Source organism: Tyto alba, unplaced genomic scaffold (assembly GCF_018691265.1).
Source record: "Tyto alba isolate M040663 unplaced genomic scaffold, T.alba_DEE_v4.0 Super-Scaffold_3, whole genome shotgun sequence".
Lineage (NCBI taxonomy): Eukaryota > Metazoa > Chordata > Aves > Strigiformes > Tytonidae > Tyto > Tyto alba.
The window spans coordinates 9,199,135-9,216,059 of NW_024881304.1; the positions used below are offsets into that span (position 1 = coordinate 9,199,135).

General features: G+C 39.9%; 1 protein-coding gene across 1 annotated transcript; it reads left to right on the forward strand.

The window, feature by feature from the left end:
• The first annotated feature begins 506 nt into the window (after positions 1-506).
• CCDC174 (coiled-coil domain containing 174) lies at positions 507-13,624 on the forward strand. The gene is made up of 11 exons (XM_032994959.2): positions 507-608; positions 2,021-2,125; positions 3,027-3,127; positions 4,069-4,127; positions 5,143-5,323; positions 7,297-7,392; positions 8,829-8,965; positions 9,370-9,464; positions 9,711-9,858; positions 10,900-11,034; positions 12,696-13,624. The coding sequence occupies exons 1-11, from the start codon at positions 567-569 to the stop codon at positions 13,484-13,486; spliced, it is 1,890 nt and encodes a 629-aa protein (XP_032850850.2). The 5' UTR covers positions 507-566; the 3' UTR covers positions 13,487-13,624.
• The last annotated feature ends 3,301 nt before the right edge of the window (positions 13,625-16,925 follow it).

The following is a 16,925-nucleotide window of genomic DNA, read 5'->3' on the forward strand; positions in this document are numbered from 1 at the left end:
GCATCATTTCAGGTCTCATCTTCATAGCACTCATGTATCAACTAAGGCAGAAAAGAGATTTTATTGGTTTTTTTTATTTTTTTTTTTCTGTTGATACCGAATTTCAACGCTGTAGTTCTTCATTTAACCCCAAACCCGGCTTGGGGCTGACCTGGAATCCTGCCCAGCCCTATTTCTGGGCACAGGCGCCATCTCCCAGCCCAGCAGCCCCAGAACACCCCACACCAGTCTCGCTGGCCGCAGCAGCTCCAGCCCTCAAGGCCACACATGGCCATTTCCAGTAGGAGACCTGAAGAATTTGGCCTCCATCTGCCGGGAACCCTCACTTTACACACAACCAGAGCGCAGCCAAGGAAGCCAGAAGCTGATAGAACTTCTGTTCCGCCACCGTGGAGCCCCCGCGGGCTTCGCCCCTGACCTCCCCAACATGGCGGCGGGGAGGTGCCCGCCTGGCCTCACCGGAGCTGTCGCAATAGCGCCTCGCTTTGGCTGCGCTTTACGGCGAGGCCGCAAAGCAGGGAAGAAGGCGGCCGGCTGAGGGGGCTGCTGGAGGAGCGGCGGCCGCCATGGACCGGAGGAAGAAGCCGCTGGATGTGGCCGCCTCCTCGGTGAGTGGGAGAAGTAAAAGAAACCTCCCCGGCTCCCCGGGAGGGCCTGTCGTTCGGCTTATCAGAGTGCGAGGGCGGCCCCGTCACCCCGCGGGTGGACGCGGCCGGCGCAGGCCGTGCGGCTGCGCTGGTGCGAGACGCTTCCCGGGAAGGCAGCAGAGCTGGGGGGGATGTTTGCTGTCCCTCGCCGTAGCCCCGTGCGCTGAAACGCCCACTCATGACACCAAATCCCGAGTGGACGCCGCGCGTCAGGCGCTCAGCAGCTGCCGGGAGGGTTTTGCCCCTTCACCTTCCCGGCCAGGCGGCCGCGCAGTGCTCTGAATTGGTGGTGGGGGTGTGTCAGGGCTGAATTTGCCCTCAGTCATGACACACCGATAAAATGAGGGCGTGTGAGGGAAATGTGAGTTTATTTCATGGGTTTTTTTCTAAGCAACCAAACGTCCGTGTTTTGGCAATTAACTTCAGACCCTGAGGGGCGACGAGGCGGGTTCCTCGTTGCTCACTGGTGGTCTGTTAGCAAGAGACTGCTGCCAAAGCCTTCCTTTTTCCAGATAAACAGTTAATGTGAACAGCGGGTTGTTGCATATGGAATATCTAACACTGACTTTTTGGAGGATCACTTCTAAGCAGTGGGGGTAGAAGGGTTAATTTACAGCACTAGGCATCGTTGTTACAGGGACCTGAAATGGGACAGATATTAACACCAAAGTCTTCCACTTGCCTGATTTAATGTACCTCTGTGAAATTTGTCTTCTGCAGGACTTGCAGGGAAAGTGGCAGAATATCCTCTCCCAGACTAGGTTTCTTAATGTAATTTCACGATAATACCCCTGCTGGTGATGTTTCCTAATAAAAGATGAGATGGGTGTTGGTCATAGATGGCAATGTTACATATTTATTAAAAAAGAAGAAAGAAAATCTATAACTATATAAACAGTATATAACACTGGGAAAGTATATATATTTTATCAAAGCAAACTTTTATTAATTCTTTTCCGAGACAGGATTTTATTCATTATCTAATGGTTAGAAGTGTCCTTTTCAAATTCAGTAGTGTTATTTCATTGGTCCTTCTCTATTGGTTTGCCATTGGCTAGTAAAATCTGTATGGAATTATGTCTCGCTTACTGCCATTATCAAAGGATCAAAGATATCTTTCGGGTTTTTTTTTAATCCCTAATCATAATTTGCATTCTGTGGTTTTTGTATATTGTTTGCCGTAAACTTAAGAGTGAACTTTCTGATTGGATCAGTGCTTCAAAGTTCCATATAAAAATGCAATCAAATGCTTATATAACTGTAAATGTCAGATTGTTGTACTAGAAATACAGTTATTACTTTTTTTTTTACAGTAACTGATGTATAGGCATGTTATATGTCTTGGTTTTTTATTTATTTTGCTGTTGATGTAGTTGGTAGATCTCAAAGCAGAACTCTTCCGAAAGCAAGAAGAATTCAAGAAAGAAAAGTTATTGAAAGATGCTGGCATCTTTGCAAAGCCCAAAACTTCTAATAAGGTAGAGATATTCTTCCATTGTTGTTTTTGTCATTCTTTCTCCTTAAAGTAAGGAAGTTCATATTCAAATCTAAATAAATAAATACTCAGAGCTATATTACTATTCAAATGTAAAATCTGCGTGTTGTTCTTTAAACTTAATTTTCAGGTGAGATTCTTGTGTACAACAGAAAACTTCACATGCTTATGCTCATCTAAGTCATCACTTAATCTTGGCTCCCCAGGGAGCCACAGCTTTTGTAACTATAGGAAAGTTTCTTTTTTCCACCAAGATTTTGTATGCTTCTCTGGAGGATGAGGCACTCTTCTTGATAAGTGCTCTGCAGTGGTATAATAATGAAGACACAATTATCTCCTATGTTTTACTCTTTACTGCATATTGTTTTTTATTAATTGTGTAGCTTTCTAGTTGTAGAATACAATATTGGTGCCATAACTGAAGAACATGCAGCATTTACAGTGTTATGCTCTAAACAGGCAAACATTGTATTTTAAATTAAAAAATGAAGGTAATAGAAACAATTCATGGCTTTGTTACTATTTTAGTAGTCATCAAGGTTGGTCTTACTGATTCTTTTTTTTTTAACCTTACCATTTTTGCCAGAATAGATTTTGCCTGGTTTCTGAGTGGTTTGATGTTGGTTTGGGTTATTTTTTTGCTTTTCAGACTGTCCTTACCTATTATATCATACTGTAGTCTGTGTAATTTTAGGACAGACCTGCTGCAGTCCACAGCACGATAGGTATAGTCTCAAGTCAGACATGTTTAAGATGTTATTTACAAAATCTTCCATGACTGATTTGCAAAGTTTGCCTTATGGAGTTGAAATATTTTTTAATCATTACCATTTTGATATTTTTATTTATTTATTTGTTTGTTGTTATAAAACTGTACTCCATAGAAACCAAGCATCTGGAACAAACAAAACACAGGAGTTGCAAATCGAGCAGAGAAAGATGTTGAGCAGAAGACAGAAGAGGAGCATATATTAGATAAATCAAGGTAACTCTTAGGCTCTGTAAGAAAGGAATGCTTTGTAGAATTTGTTTTTCAGTGTTTAGAAAAGCACATAAAGCATGTTATGCATATTTTGGACCAGCAGTTCTCATTAGACCAACCTGTAAGACCAGCATCAATTCCATGCTCCTTACCAGTAGTGTACAAACTGGATCCCAACAGTCTCATGCTCTAGGGATACCTACCCTCACAGTATCATAGCTGTCTAAATATGTCAAATTACTAAGTTTTGAAAGTCATCTTTAGAATTAAAAGCCAGGGCAGTGATACATCAGAACTCTATAGCAAAAAGTTTATTGGACTTGACAGAAAATGGCTCACTTTTCTGCGCGATTTACTTCATCTTCTAAATGGGTTAGTTGTACAATAAGATATATGTTGAAAATGCAATTTATAAGCCATTTGCAGTTTTTCTGTAAGCAGTGCCTTGCTCTTCAAAATTGTCTTCTACCATTCTAGAAATTAGCCAAGGTTTACCTTCCATTTCTAAGATTAAGTGTTACTCCATGTTACCTCTTTCTTTTTTTTTTTTTTTCATTAGAACAGTATTTCAGTATCTCATACCTGCAAATAGTGGTCTTCCAGTATTTATCTGACACATCATAGTAGTTGGATATAGGTAGAATACCTGTTACATCATGTTCCTGGATACTTGACAACTTACACTTAAGGTTAATTCTATAACTTCACTAAAATTATTTTCCATATAAACTCTGGAACTGGATATCTGTATATCTTCAGAAATGCCAGTTAAGGTTCAAAACAAAAATCAGGTATAAGTCAGCTTCTAGTAAGCATTTCAAGCACTCCTGGTACTTTCCTGTTCCATTTATCTAAGGCTAAATTGGTCATTTTGAACTGTGTGTGGAATTGGTGGAATTGCAATATTATTGGTGTTTGTGGGTTTTTTATATTTTATTTTTCAGGAAGAAACTAGAAGAGAAAGCAAAGCTGTATGAGAAAATGACAAAAGGCGACTTTCCAGGTGAACAAAACTAGTCTAAATGAGTATTTTTATATATGTATATAAAGAATTTGTACAGTTTGCCCTAAAAATTGGCATTTCTGACTGTCTGGTGATTTACAGCTGCTACACTATGAATTCACTGCTTGTCTTCTTACATCGGAAATTTTTTTGGAGTCACTATACAAAGTGATTGACATGGATTATTCTGCTTTGAAAAGCAGAAAAATAGAGGTACTGGAGAAAACTTTTTGAAGGAGAGCCTGACCTAGTAAAGCATTATTGGCTTGTTTCACTCACTCATTAAGTGGGTGGAGTATGTTCTGTTTTCTCAATACAGAATCTTAGAAAAACGAAATTAATTTATTCTCCATTATGCAGTCTTTGGATTGCATTGCTGATGTTCTGTCCTGCATTCTAATTCTTTGACCTTTATGCAGAGAAGAGGAGCAGGAGGGGAGTCTGGCTGGTCCGCATGTGAACGGCAGTCATGCAGCTAATAGGGTTAGAGAATTCTACTCTCACTCATTCAGTCCCTTGCAAGAAGTAATTATGAAAATAGAATCCAAATCTCCTTGTGACTTATCTCTAAGGTTTTCTTTACTAGTGTCCATCTTTGTCCACATGACACCACTGTACTCTTCTAAAAAGTACTCTAGTGACTGCTTAACTACTGCCAACACACCAAATGTTAAGCATCAAAAAACTATTTGAACTGTTACATAACAAACCTTGTGAAATATACTGAGCAGAGGATATTTTCGTGCAAAGACTGCAACCTTTTCTGTATTGTACACAAACAATTAATTGCTTTAAAATACCCTAAAACTTCTATTCAAAAATAGAGACTATCGTTATGGAACCAATTCATAGCTCCAAGTTTGTTTGGCACTGAATGAGATTTAAGTATTCCCCAATAGTGTGGTCAAGGGCATTGCTTGCAGCTGAAAAGCTGATTGTGGCTATTTTGTATTGATTTTGTGCTCAGTTCTGTTCTTTTCATGGCTGTTGTCTGAGAATTGATTTTCTGCCTTAGATGAAGAAACTGAGGATTTGTACCTAGTGGATTTCACTCAGAAGATCATAGACAAACAGCACGAAGTACAGGAACTGTATCAGAGCGAAGCTGCTCGAAAGACTTCAGAAAAAGACACAGATGATGAGGAAACTCAGCCTGAAATGGAAATACCACCACCCGAGGACCCAGATGAAGAATGGTTGGTATTGCTGATTGGGCTAAGCTGTCCTGACTCATCTGTTTCTTGACAGTTGCATGAGAAAATAATCTTATTCTCCAAAATATGCGGAGTGGCACCTTATGGGGTTTTTTTTGCTATTGTTAATATACTACACATTGAGAAGAGGTGGTAACATTCTTTGATTTCATGTAATTAAAAGACAGGCCTTCATGTTACTTTCCATGTAGGTGGCACTGCAATAGAATCTACATCCAGGATTTTGGGAAGTATCAATCAGGGAAATGTACAATAAGTGAGACTTTGTAATATCCTCTCTTATTTTCTGCATAGTTTCCAGGAGTTCTGACTGCAGTATTGAAGTAATTTAATGCTTTGATGTCTTGAATTATAATGTACTTGAGCAAAACTTTGGGGTTTTATTGTATCCAACTGTCCTTCTCTAATTGTGTGTGACTTACAAAGTGAGCAGTTATGTTTTGCTGTGTGACCTTCTCTTAAAGGAGAGAAACTCTGATTCGAAAAAGAACATGGTTTCGCAGCCTTTCTTTCACTGTTTAACTGCAGTATGGCAAATAGTCTGTGACAATTTTCTGTGACATTCCAACTACTAGGTTTTCATCAAAGACATTAGGAATAACGATGAAACCAATCTGACTTAATATCTTCACTGCCAATTTGTTTAAAATGCTTATGGAACCAAGATTTTACTTCTGGTAATCTGTTTAAAACAGCAGTAACCTGTATGAAAAGGAACACCCCTGTTCTCCGCTTTATTAGGCCAAGACTAAGATTTGCAGTGTAATGTTTCAGAATAAACTCTGAGAATGAATCCAGCGGAGTACTGAAGACTGCTAGGTTGGAAAGACAGATATACCAATTACCAACATCTTTATGAAATTCAAGATGAAACTATCTGTGAACCAGCGATGGGCTCAAACTACTTTGTGTTCTCATCACTGTAAAGTATCAGAAATTTAGTGATATGTTTTACTGTTCACATGGTGCTTTTCTATCATTGCCTACATCTCACTTCAGTGACATGTATTATTAGTATTAAAATATTGTCCATCTCAGTGAGGCCATATCCTAATGAGGATATTAGGGTGTTAGCATAATTAATGCTAATTATTCTGCAGCCATAGTTACATCATTGCTATAGAGAATGCAGACCCTTTTTTTTCTACTGATGTTACATTACAAGAAAAACCAAAGGGTATTGAGTATATACTAAGATGTAGATATCCTTAGAAATTACGTAAAAGACTTCACTTACTAAAAGCACAGACCTTTAACAGTTTGGGTTTTGGGAATTAGATTGCCAGTCATCCTTCTTCACATGTAATATTCTTTAGAATGGAAATATTAAGGCAGCTTGATACTAAAGAACTTTCTAGCATTACAGGACAATAAATATAGCTTTTAACAGCTTTTTTGACAACTGTAAATTAAGTGTTCAGTACTATAAAGAGTTGAATAAGAAGCACAGTATGTGCTTCAAAGGAACATTTTGCTTGCATTTTAGTCAGCCTTTGTTATGCCAGTTGCATGAACACTATCAGCCTATTCTAAATGAGCTTTAGACTGATAATTGAAATATATTGTAGCAATTTCATATCCGCAAGAAGTCAATGCTGCATCATTATTTTCACCATGGGAAGCAAGTACTAGGCTTGGTTTTATTTTGATGTGAAAACTACATGACATTGTAACTTTTGAACATTTTTTTACACCATCTTATTGCCAAGGCAAACAGCCGGCTCAAAGAGAGACTGAGTAAATGTCTGTTATAAAACTCCTATGTCCTGTTCAGAATGTATCTTCTTAAGCTATGAGTCTGTTAATTGAAAGGTAGAAGCAACTGTCACGCATGGAGAGACCGAGAGGTGATGAATAATTCTTTGAGAAGTGTCACTGTTCCCGTTTTCTGGTTAAGAGTTCTGTAAATCTGCAAATAGGATTTCTGCATCAAATTTCCTTTGCTTTCATTACAGGGTTGATTATGTTGATTTCTTGGGCCGATCTAGACGTTGTATGAAGAAGGATTTGCCAAGTTTACTTAAAATGGATCAGGAACTTCAAGGGAAAAGGTGGGGTTTCTCTAATGGAAGTGGATGTTCCTTGCAGCATTTAACATACATATTTTTAATGAGAAGGAAGAGAGGCTATGCTTTGTTACTCCATTCTCAATCCAGAATTGTTGACACTACTGCTTTCTCTAGACATGCTTTAGACAAACTTCTGCTGGTTACAACATTGTATCTTAAAAATTAGACAGAGTAGCTACAGAGCAATTGTGTATGACTGATTTTTATCAAAACTTTCTATTACACGTTCAGATAGTATCCCAAGGCTTTTCTTTTATTTCACCTTGGCAGCTGACCGTTTGAGATACATGGCTGGTGTGCTGGTTTTAAATTGCAACAGAATGGAGACCATGGATATCAAATAAAAGCCCAAATGAAATTTTTAATAAACTACTAAGGGACACCTTTTTGGTGTAAATGCTGACTAAATTTAAAACATCACTTACGGATCATAGTTTGCAGAAAAAGGTTCTAATAAATTTGACTTAGCAATCTCTCAGGTGTTTGATGCATCTTTTAAAACTGTAGTCCTTGTATGGAAATTGTATTTTATTATACCTTGCAGAAAGTGCCAGAGAAGCGATTCCTGGTTCTGTTTAACCTGGAAACTTACAATTGTCTTCTTGCAGTTCCAAATTCATCATGACATTCAAAGTGAATTTGTTAGATCTCCATTTGTTTTTGCTCTTCCGTTAAATAGCTCTTTAACAGCTCTCCTGTTGACAATATTATGGCAGCACCGAGAACTTTTCCAGAAAATAATCTGAAGGCACCTCATCTGAGCCCTTACTGTTGCTGAAGTGAAAATTCTTTCACACTAACAACTCAGTAGTGTGTCCTCTGTATTTTAAACATAAGATGGAGAGTATGAGTGCTTTGAAATGGCAGTCTCTGTATTAATACGGATGAGAGTCGGTCAGCAAAAACAGCTTTAGCTAGAAAATAACAGGAAAAGATCCTGCTGCTTCTCTTGGGAAAACAGAAATATTTCTGATATTGGGTATTAATATTTGGCATGAACTTCTAGGATAAATTAATGGCTAGCTTTTTGTTATTTCAAATACCTTTTGTTTTCTTATGTTAAATCTGAAATGTTTCTATATGTGATTGCTAGAATCCTGACAGATGACAATAAAAGTGATTATTTCGCCTCCCATTCTGTGATTTGATAATGATTTTATAAAGCTTCTAAGAAAGGATATGAATTTGTTTAAGTCTTTTAATAACATACTCTACTAGTGCCTTGTTTCAGAGGTAGTTTTGTATTTGTCCTCACCATGTACCATAGTCATTAATGTTACATCACTAAATGGTGCCTACAATGATCTGTTGTTTGTAAAAACTGCATTAGGGGATCAGACTAAATCATACTTCCGCTGTTAGATACCATAAACCTGGTAAGTTTTGCTCTGTAATCCTTAACATTTTTTTGCAATTAGACAAGGTCCTGATGGGAATACTCTGTTATCTGAAGACATGAGAAGAGAACTTCAGAGGCAGCAGTGGGAAAAAGAAGAAGAAGAAGCCCTCAGAAAACCTATGGGACCCATACATTATGAGGACATTCGAGAAAATGGTATACTTCCATATTTTATATCCCTTATCTTTATATCACCAGAGAGATTTTAGAGGAGGCAACAGAAAGTTACTTTTATGTATATATGGCAAAGTGTGGGTATGTGTTTAGCCACATGCGTAATAACCATTCAGATTACCAATACATAAATCCAGATTTATTTTTCTTCCAGTTGTGTTTCCTCAAATGTATGGTTCAGATTGCATTACCTCCTCCTGTGTTCTCCTTCAGGAAGCTTCACTTCATGCATCACCTAAAACCAAGCCCTTTTTAGCCATCTAAAACTAATGTGATGTATGTTGTTGGGAGCAATTTCATTCCTGAAAGCAGGGTGCGTGGTGCTTGTAGTTACTGTCAATTATCAACTGAGTTTAACTTAAATTTATTTATTTTCTTCTTTTCAGAGGCCAGACAGCTTGGTGTTGGTTACTTTGCCTTTTCTCGTGACAAAGAACTTAGGAATAAACAACGGGCAACACTGGATATGCTAAGAGAGCAGGTATGAGTTTAAAGAGCAGATTGGGGTATGAGGGCATCCTAGTTTCAGTGGTCACTGTCTTTGATTTGTTGTGTAAGTTTTATACTAGGTGATGCCTGCAGCTGACTTCAGAAAAATTGGGCCTCTTTTTCCCTGTTGAAGCATGGTACTTGATAAGGATTGCTTTAAGTTGTTTACTGAAGCAAGTTATGTAGTTGGATTATAATAACAAAGGAAGATTAATTCATCTTTTTCTTTGCTGTTAAGACACTTGATCAGAGAACGAAACGTGAACAGTTAAAAGAAAAAAGGAAGGCAGCTCTAGATGCAAGGCTGTCTAAACTTCGAGCACGGAAAATTAAGAAGTTAAGGGAAGCTGGATTAGAGGAAGAGGCAGAAAAACTGGAGAAAGGAGGTATGCCTTTTTAAGTTAGATACTTGGTATTTCATCTTGTACTTGATTGATGCACATGCGTACTCTAATTGATTTAGGTTTGGACATTCAATATATTGGTACTATGGATTCTACATATACAATTATAACTCTTGAGATAGTGAGAGTTCATATGACCGTAGATACAAAATCATGCGAGAAATATCACATTTCTACTTGCATTATTAAGCTATGTAGATTGTAGGCTTTTTCTGATTCACACCTGACAGCAGGAATTATGTGGGTTGATTATTCAGGTTGAGGTTGGAGCTGCTGAAATTTTACTGGCTTTTTCTTTTTTTAAGATGAACTAGAATAAAAAGTAGTAACTAGTTAATTTTTATATAATACACGATCCTACGGTTTCAGTGCAGTCTGTAAATTGGACATACAGCTGACTTCAGGATTTAGGATGATGAATTTGAGTTCTAATCCCATCTCTGCACTGACTCCTTTATGACACCGCTAGTTACTTGTACTGTCTGTCTCCTACTGTAAAATGTAGCTAATATTTCACTCTGTCAGAATTTTACGCAAGTGATTAACTGTGAAGTGTTCTGGAAATGAAGAACACTGATATGCCACTGCTAACTGTTACTGTTGTTCACAAGAATAAGAATGCAAATTGTTTATCTCCAGTAAATGAAATGGAGATAACATGCTAATGTTCATATTTTTACCTAATTTTCTAGTTTCAGTATAACACTCAACATATTCCTTTTTGGATTATTAGGCAATAGATTTTCAGCAGTCTTTTTGATATAACTAGGAAGGTAATGAAGTGTCTCTTGGCACATATGCTTCCTGATTATCTGGCTTACCCTGAACTAATACGCAATAATTAAAAAAATAAAAACAAAACAAAACCACCTCCCCACTAGATACATTTCATTATTAGAATGAAATTGGATCACTAGTATGAGCTTTATAAATGCCAATAACTCTTGCTTCCTATTCCTCCTATGAAGTTCATACAGATTTTATCCCACTGCTAACAAAAACTATCATTTCTTTCTGTAACAGAGGTGAAGGGTGTTACTGACGAACCAGAAGCTCCAAGAGTTACTGCAGCAAGTAGAAAGGTAGAGGTTGTCATCCAGGAGAGAAGAGACACAAAGCCTGGTGTGCCTTATGTCCGAGAGTGGGATAAAGGCAAAGGTAAGGAAATGTTGTTTGGAAGCAGTGTGCACACTGCTGTTTCCATTTCTATTTTGTGACCAAGTATGGTAAGACTGAGAAACAATGGAATATTTTCTCCCTTTGCATTGACGACTGTCTAGCATCCAGGGAAGCAATTGACAAGGCATGCCTTAGCGCCAGTAGCTGCTAAAATGGCCCATCATTTTTTCTCCTATATGAGTTATTCCATTACTGGATGACCCAGAGAGGTTGACATAATGAGAAATTACATAGTTCATAAGATTTACTGTCTTTCAGTGTGATCTTTTCTTGATGTATTTCTGTAGTTTGTGCTACGTGACAGCAGGATGTGTTACACTGAAACTGGTACAGGGTGATACTAAAAGGTCATGCAAGCAGAGACAACTTCAGTGGCAATGTCCCACCTTGGAGCATCTTCCTTGTCACATTATGAAGTGATGGCTGTCTTCTAGATCCTTCCCAAACCCATTCACTCATTTTGCACCATTAATCTAAGCTGATGACACTCTTGTAGTCCAATGCTTGACTTAAGTAAAAGCAAACAAGAAACAGTCAAAGCATATAAATGTCCACCTTCTTTAGTACTCAAGCAGCATTCCTATTCTGTGCAATACTGCTATTTCCAGTTTCTTTTTAGTTTTCACAGTTGTCTTTGTGTTCAGTTAGTGAACATCGTTATGAGGGGAAACTGTATGGTTCCAATGAAAACCAAAACTTTCAGGTTCTATCTTTACCCTGCCTGACACGTTTTTTAACCTGCCTCTGAGGAGTCCTAGTATCTGACAGACACCCAAGCAGCACTGTATTACATAACAAATATTACTCAGAAAGCAGAGGACAGCTTACTCTAAAATGTGAAGTAACATAGCTGTGTTTCACTGAACATAAATGTAACAAGTGTTTAAAGTAGTATAAGAAGGCATAAATAAAACTCCTCGCTCTTAAATGCTTTCCTCCTTATTATTTCATATTTTGTTACATTTTTAACAAAGCAAAGGAAAAAGTCCTGCTCTGACTGGTGCTCTGTTTTGCTATGAGACAAATGTGTAGCCCTTCTGTGTCAAAATTTTCTACATCATTTCGTACAGAAGTCTTGAGAAAAATGAATACTGAGAATTTTACTGGTTTCAGAGAGTAGGTTTGGGAGACATCTCTGGAGTAGGTTTTGGGGATATCATTTTAAGTGTGGTGATCTTGAGCTGTCATTCAGTCAGAACTATTTTTAATCAGATATCAGCAGCTGCCACATTAACTAGAATATCTACCAGTTCTGCTGAAATAAGTTATTGGGTTTTGCCTCTGCCCACTAATCTCCTCTCCATCTTCTAATAACGAAGCTCTTACTGTTTTGATTGGTTTGTATTTTGATACACTCCTAACTAATTAGTTGTTTTTCATAACCACTGGCCACATCATTAAAGGATCTTAAAGTGACTAGGAGGATGGTGGTTATCTTTAATGCTCAATGCTTTTGTTCCTGCTCTGTAAAGAAAGCGGACTGTCAGCTTAGCCAAAGATCTAGTACTAGATGGAAAAGTAACTTAAAGTGGCTTTACACAGCTGCATCTTCTGTTTGTTAATTTGTTTCCCTTCCTTTCTGACGGATCTTCAAACCCTGAAATGTATATTCAATCTACCATTTTTCCTGTTTCTAACAGAATTGATGTTTGGACAATGGTCAAAGAAACAGGAAGAACTCAGAGATGAGCGAGATCCAGAATTTGCACCACCTTCTGATTACTTTATGGGACAAAAGAAAGATGATAATTACAGAACTCAGAATACAAACAGTCCTGAAACCTCCTCTGAAAAACTGGAAACAAAGACAGCGCAAAACCAACAGATGCCATCAGTGCAGGCCAATGGCAGCAGCAGTGATGGCTTGCCACTGTCAGCACAGGCTTACAACAGCAATGTTCAAGATGAGTCAGCATCACCAGAGGCCTGTGGCAGTGACCCTCGAGATGTGTCATCATCATCATCAGAGGATGACAGCAGCGATGATGAGGATACGCTGTCATCAGCACAGGCTTACGGCTATGGTGCTCAAGGTGTGCCGCCGTCGCTGCAGGCTTACGGCTATGGCGCTCAAGATGTGCTGTCAGCAATGCAGGCTTACGGCTATGGCACTCACGATATGCCATTTCCAATGCAGGCTTATGGCTACGGCGCTCAAGGCGTGCTGCCACCGATGCAGGCTTATGGCTACGGCGCTCATGATATGCCATTTCCAATGCAGGCTTATGGCTACGGCGCCCAAGATGTGCCACCACCAATGCAGGCCTGTGGCTGCAGCGCCCAAGATGTGCCACCACCGATGCAGGCCTGTGGCTGCAGCACCCAAGATATGCCGCCGTCAGCGCAGACTGACAGCAGTGACACTCAAAATCAGGAACCACTTTATCAAAGTTTAGATGATATGCTATCTTATTACAGACAAGTGACTTGAACTGAGCAAAAAGATAAGCAAGAATCGTGATTTCAAGAACTGAAATACAATTACATTCTCAGCAAGAATATTATTTTCCCACATCTGGAAAAAATAAGTTCCTGTAAGTAGATCAAAATAAATCTCCTGGAAACCTAAGCTATTTTTATATCGCAGCTCTTCTTTTGCCCTGTTGGTTTTCTTCTTTTTTTTTTTTTTTTTTTTTTCCCCCTCTATTAAAATCATGTGGGTTTTGGCAGTACTTAAGTTTATTACACACTTCATTTTATCTTTTTGCCTTTTACACCTGAACTTTGGGGTATATTAATGGCTTTCTTTCAAAAGATTAACTCTTCCTGTACTCTGTCACTCCCCAGCTAGCTTCTGGTTTGGAGGTACTACAAGTTCAATGCTATCTGTAGAAACAGTATTGAAAGGGCAGGCCCCCTGCTGCTAAAAACAGAACAATTTTAAGAAATTTGTTACCTATTTAATCTCCTGCCTTTAGGAAGTGCAGAATGTTATGTAGTGAACAGTGGCAAAGAGTAGTTCACATGGTTGTAATGGCTTCTGCATTCCTAAGCTTTGTATGTAACTCATAACTCTGTGAAGCAAGCTGCAGAAATCAATAAATAATGATGGTTAGACTAAGAATAAACACTTCATTGAAGTATAAGTCTTGACACCTGAAATTACTATCGTACTGGTTTAGAAAATGCTCACATAATTCTCCAAGTGCATTTTCCTTGCATTATCTGTTATATTTATGGTTTTTATTCAAGACTTTTTTCCAAAAACTGTGATAGAGCAGTCATCATATATAAAAGTAGACCAACATCTACCAAACAAGCTTTTATTTCAGAATCTTAGTAAACAAGAGTATTACTTACTTACCATGTAGGACATTTTTATTTCTGAAAAATCCCTATTTGTATTTTAAAAGCTCATATAAGGATAAGACCTAGAAAAGAAGGTGAGAATGGGCACTCGAAGAGCTTGTCTAAAGTTATATGACAGGGCTACTGTCAACACTGTGAACATTTAAACCAAATAATGAACTGGCCAAAGAGACCATGTGCTATTCATGTGTGCGTGCTTCAGTCAGATTTCAGGCTGCTTTCAAAGCCTGGTGAACAGCAATATGGTCAAGGTGACTGAGCAAACTTAGCAGCATGTAGAACACATGCACACTCCCCCAACTGTTTTAACCTCAGCTAGTAAACACATTTCCATCTCAACTCCTTCCTATTGTTGTGGTTTGAGCCCAGAGGGCAGCTCAGCACTGCGCAGCTGTGCTGTTCACTTACCCCTTCCCCCACCCAGTACTGGGAAGGAGAAAATGAAGAAATGGCTCAGGAATTGAGATAAGGACAGGGAAGGGTGACTCACCCATGTGGGTCACAGGCAAAAGACAGACTTGTTGGGGGAAGAAAAAAAAAAAGGAACATCACTTTAATTCAAACATGAACAAAAACACCACTTACCAGACAGAGTAAGACAGTAAGAAGCACCACCACATCCCAAAAACAGTTCCCCTTACCCCTCCCTTCTTCCCAGGCTCAGCTCTGCTCCTGATCTCTCTACTTCCTCCCTCCCAGCAGCACAGGGGTTGGGGGTTATGGGAAGTTCACCCCTCCTTCCTTCTCAGGGAGCACTCCTCACAATTCTTTCCCGTTCCACCTGGTTCCCCTCTCACTGGAGACAGTCTTCCACAAACTTTCTCTGGTGTGAGTCCTTCCCATGGGATGCAGCCGTTCCCATGATGCCCTGGTGTGGGTCACCCCCGTGTGCTGCAGTCCTCCCAAAGCCAAACTACAACAGCGACATCTCCTTCTTCCCTTGAAGTCCCAATGTCCTTTAAGTGCAGACACTTGCTCTGGTGTGGGCTCCTCCAGAGGCTGCAGGTTGGCCTCTGCTCCACCATGGACCTCTGTGGGTGCTAGGGGGGTGGCCCTGACACCTCACCACAGGATATGGGGGGCGTCTCTGCTCTGGCACACCTCCCCCACTTCCTCCTCCTCCCTTCCACTGACCTCGGTGTTCACATAGGTGTCCTCCTCATAACTGTTCCTCACAAGTCCCCAACTCTCTCAGGTTCCCTTTCTTAAATACATCACCACAGAGGCAAAGCCACCATCACTAACGGGGTCGGCCTTGGACAGAGACAGGTCCAACTTGGAGCCAGGGGAGCTTCAAGAAGTTTCTCACAGGAGGCCACTGCTGTAGCCCCTTCCCCTGCTATCAGGAGCCCCACCACAGAAACCCAGCACACCAGTATCGCTGGCTTTTGCACAGGAATTTGCAGCACAGAAATAACACCCCTCGAGAGCACCAGTGGTACCATTTTAAAGGCACAAAATACCCCAGTCTTATCCTTACCAAATGGTTAAAAGACTGAAGCTTTATGATAACTTTGGGTTTCTGTTTCTCTCAAAAGACCTAGAACTTGAGGATGGTATGGCACTATTAATGTCTACATCCACCTGAAACGCCCAGAAAGCTTATCAGCACCTCCTTGGTTTTGCTGCTGCTGACACTGACCTGAACTCAGCTGCTGCATCTAGCATTAGAGTGTAGGTTTCTTCCTTTCCTTGCATCATTTCAGTATGAGTAAAGAACCTGAAAATAAATAATGATCATATACTAATGACTAAAAGGAAGATGTTACAAACCCATCAGGTTTTACCAAATGTGACATTATCAATGCAGGTTTTTTTCCCCTCATAAATTTAGTACAATCCCAGGTTAGTCAATGTCCATTAGATGGCAGTCTAGTCTTACTGATTGTTGTGGTTTGAACCTCCTCAGCAGCTAAATGCCACACCATCGCTCACCCAACCTCCCCCCACTTGGGAACGGGGAGGGAATCGGAGGGGCAAAGGGAGACTTGCAGGTTGAGATAAAAACAGTTTAATAGTAGTAACAGAATAATACAGACAGCAGTATCAATGGGTAATGTACAATACAGCTGCTCACCACCCACTGACCGACACCCGCAGGCTCCCAGCTGGTGATACCAAACACAAAGGCACCACAGCCACACTCCAAGAAGCAGCAACCTCTCCCAGCCCTCTCCTGCCTTTATATAGTGAGCGTACTGTCACGACATGGGATATCAGCCAATCGGGGCCCAGCCCTCCAGCTGTGCTCCCCCCGCCCCCGCACACAGGTGAAGGCACTAGGACTTGGAGAGCCCCTGGGGTCTCAGTGTGTTGCAGCACTCCTCCAGCTACTAAAATGAATGGGAACGCTATTCCAGCCCGAACCAGGACACTGATTTTCTATAAGAAATTCTGCCAGGATATATCTATTTTCTGCTATTTATTTTCTAGTAACATTGAAGTGGTCTCTGACCCTGATCTGAGCAGCTTTTTCAAATGCTCTGTCACCTCACATTTGAGTTTAAAACAGTTGGGTTGTGTTTTAGCAGCTTTCTTCCACAAAGATAAGAAATGGTCAA

Bases quoted from the DNA above. Each gene is read 5' to 3' on its own strand.
- CCDC174 (XM_032994959.2), top strand. From the start codon at position 567: ATGGACCGGAGGAAGAAGCCGCTGGATGTGGCCGCCTCCTCG. The intron at 7,393-8,828 runs GTGGGGTTTCTC...TTTTGCAATTAG, and splicing joins CAGGAACTTCAAGGGAAAAG to ACAAGGTCCTGATGGGAATA. The intron at 9,859-10,899 runs GTATGCCTTTTT...TTTCTGTAACAG, and splicing joins AGAAAAACTGGAGAAAGGAG to AGGTGAAGGGTGTTACTGAC.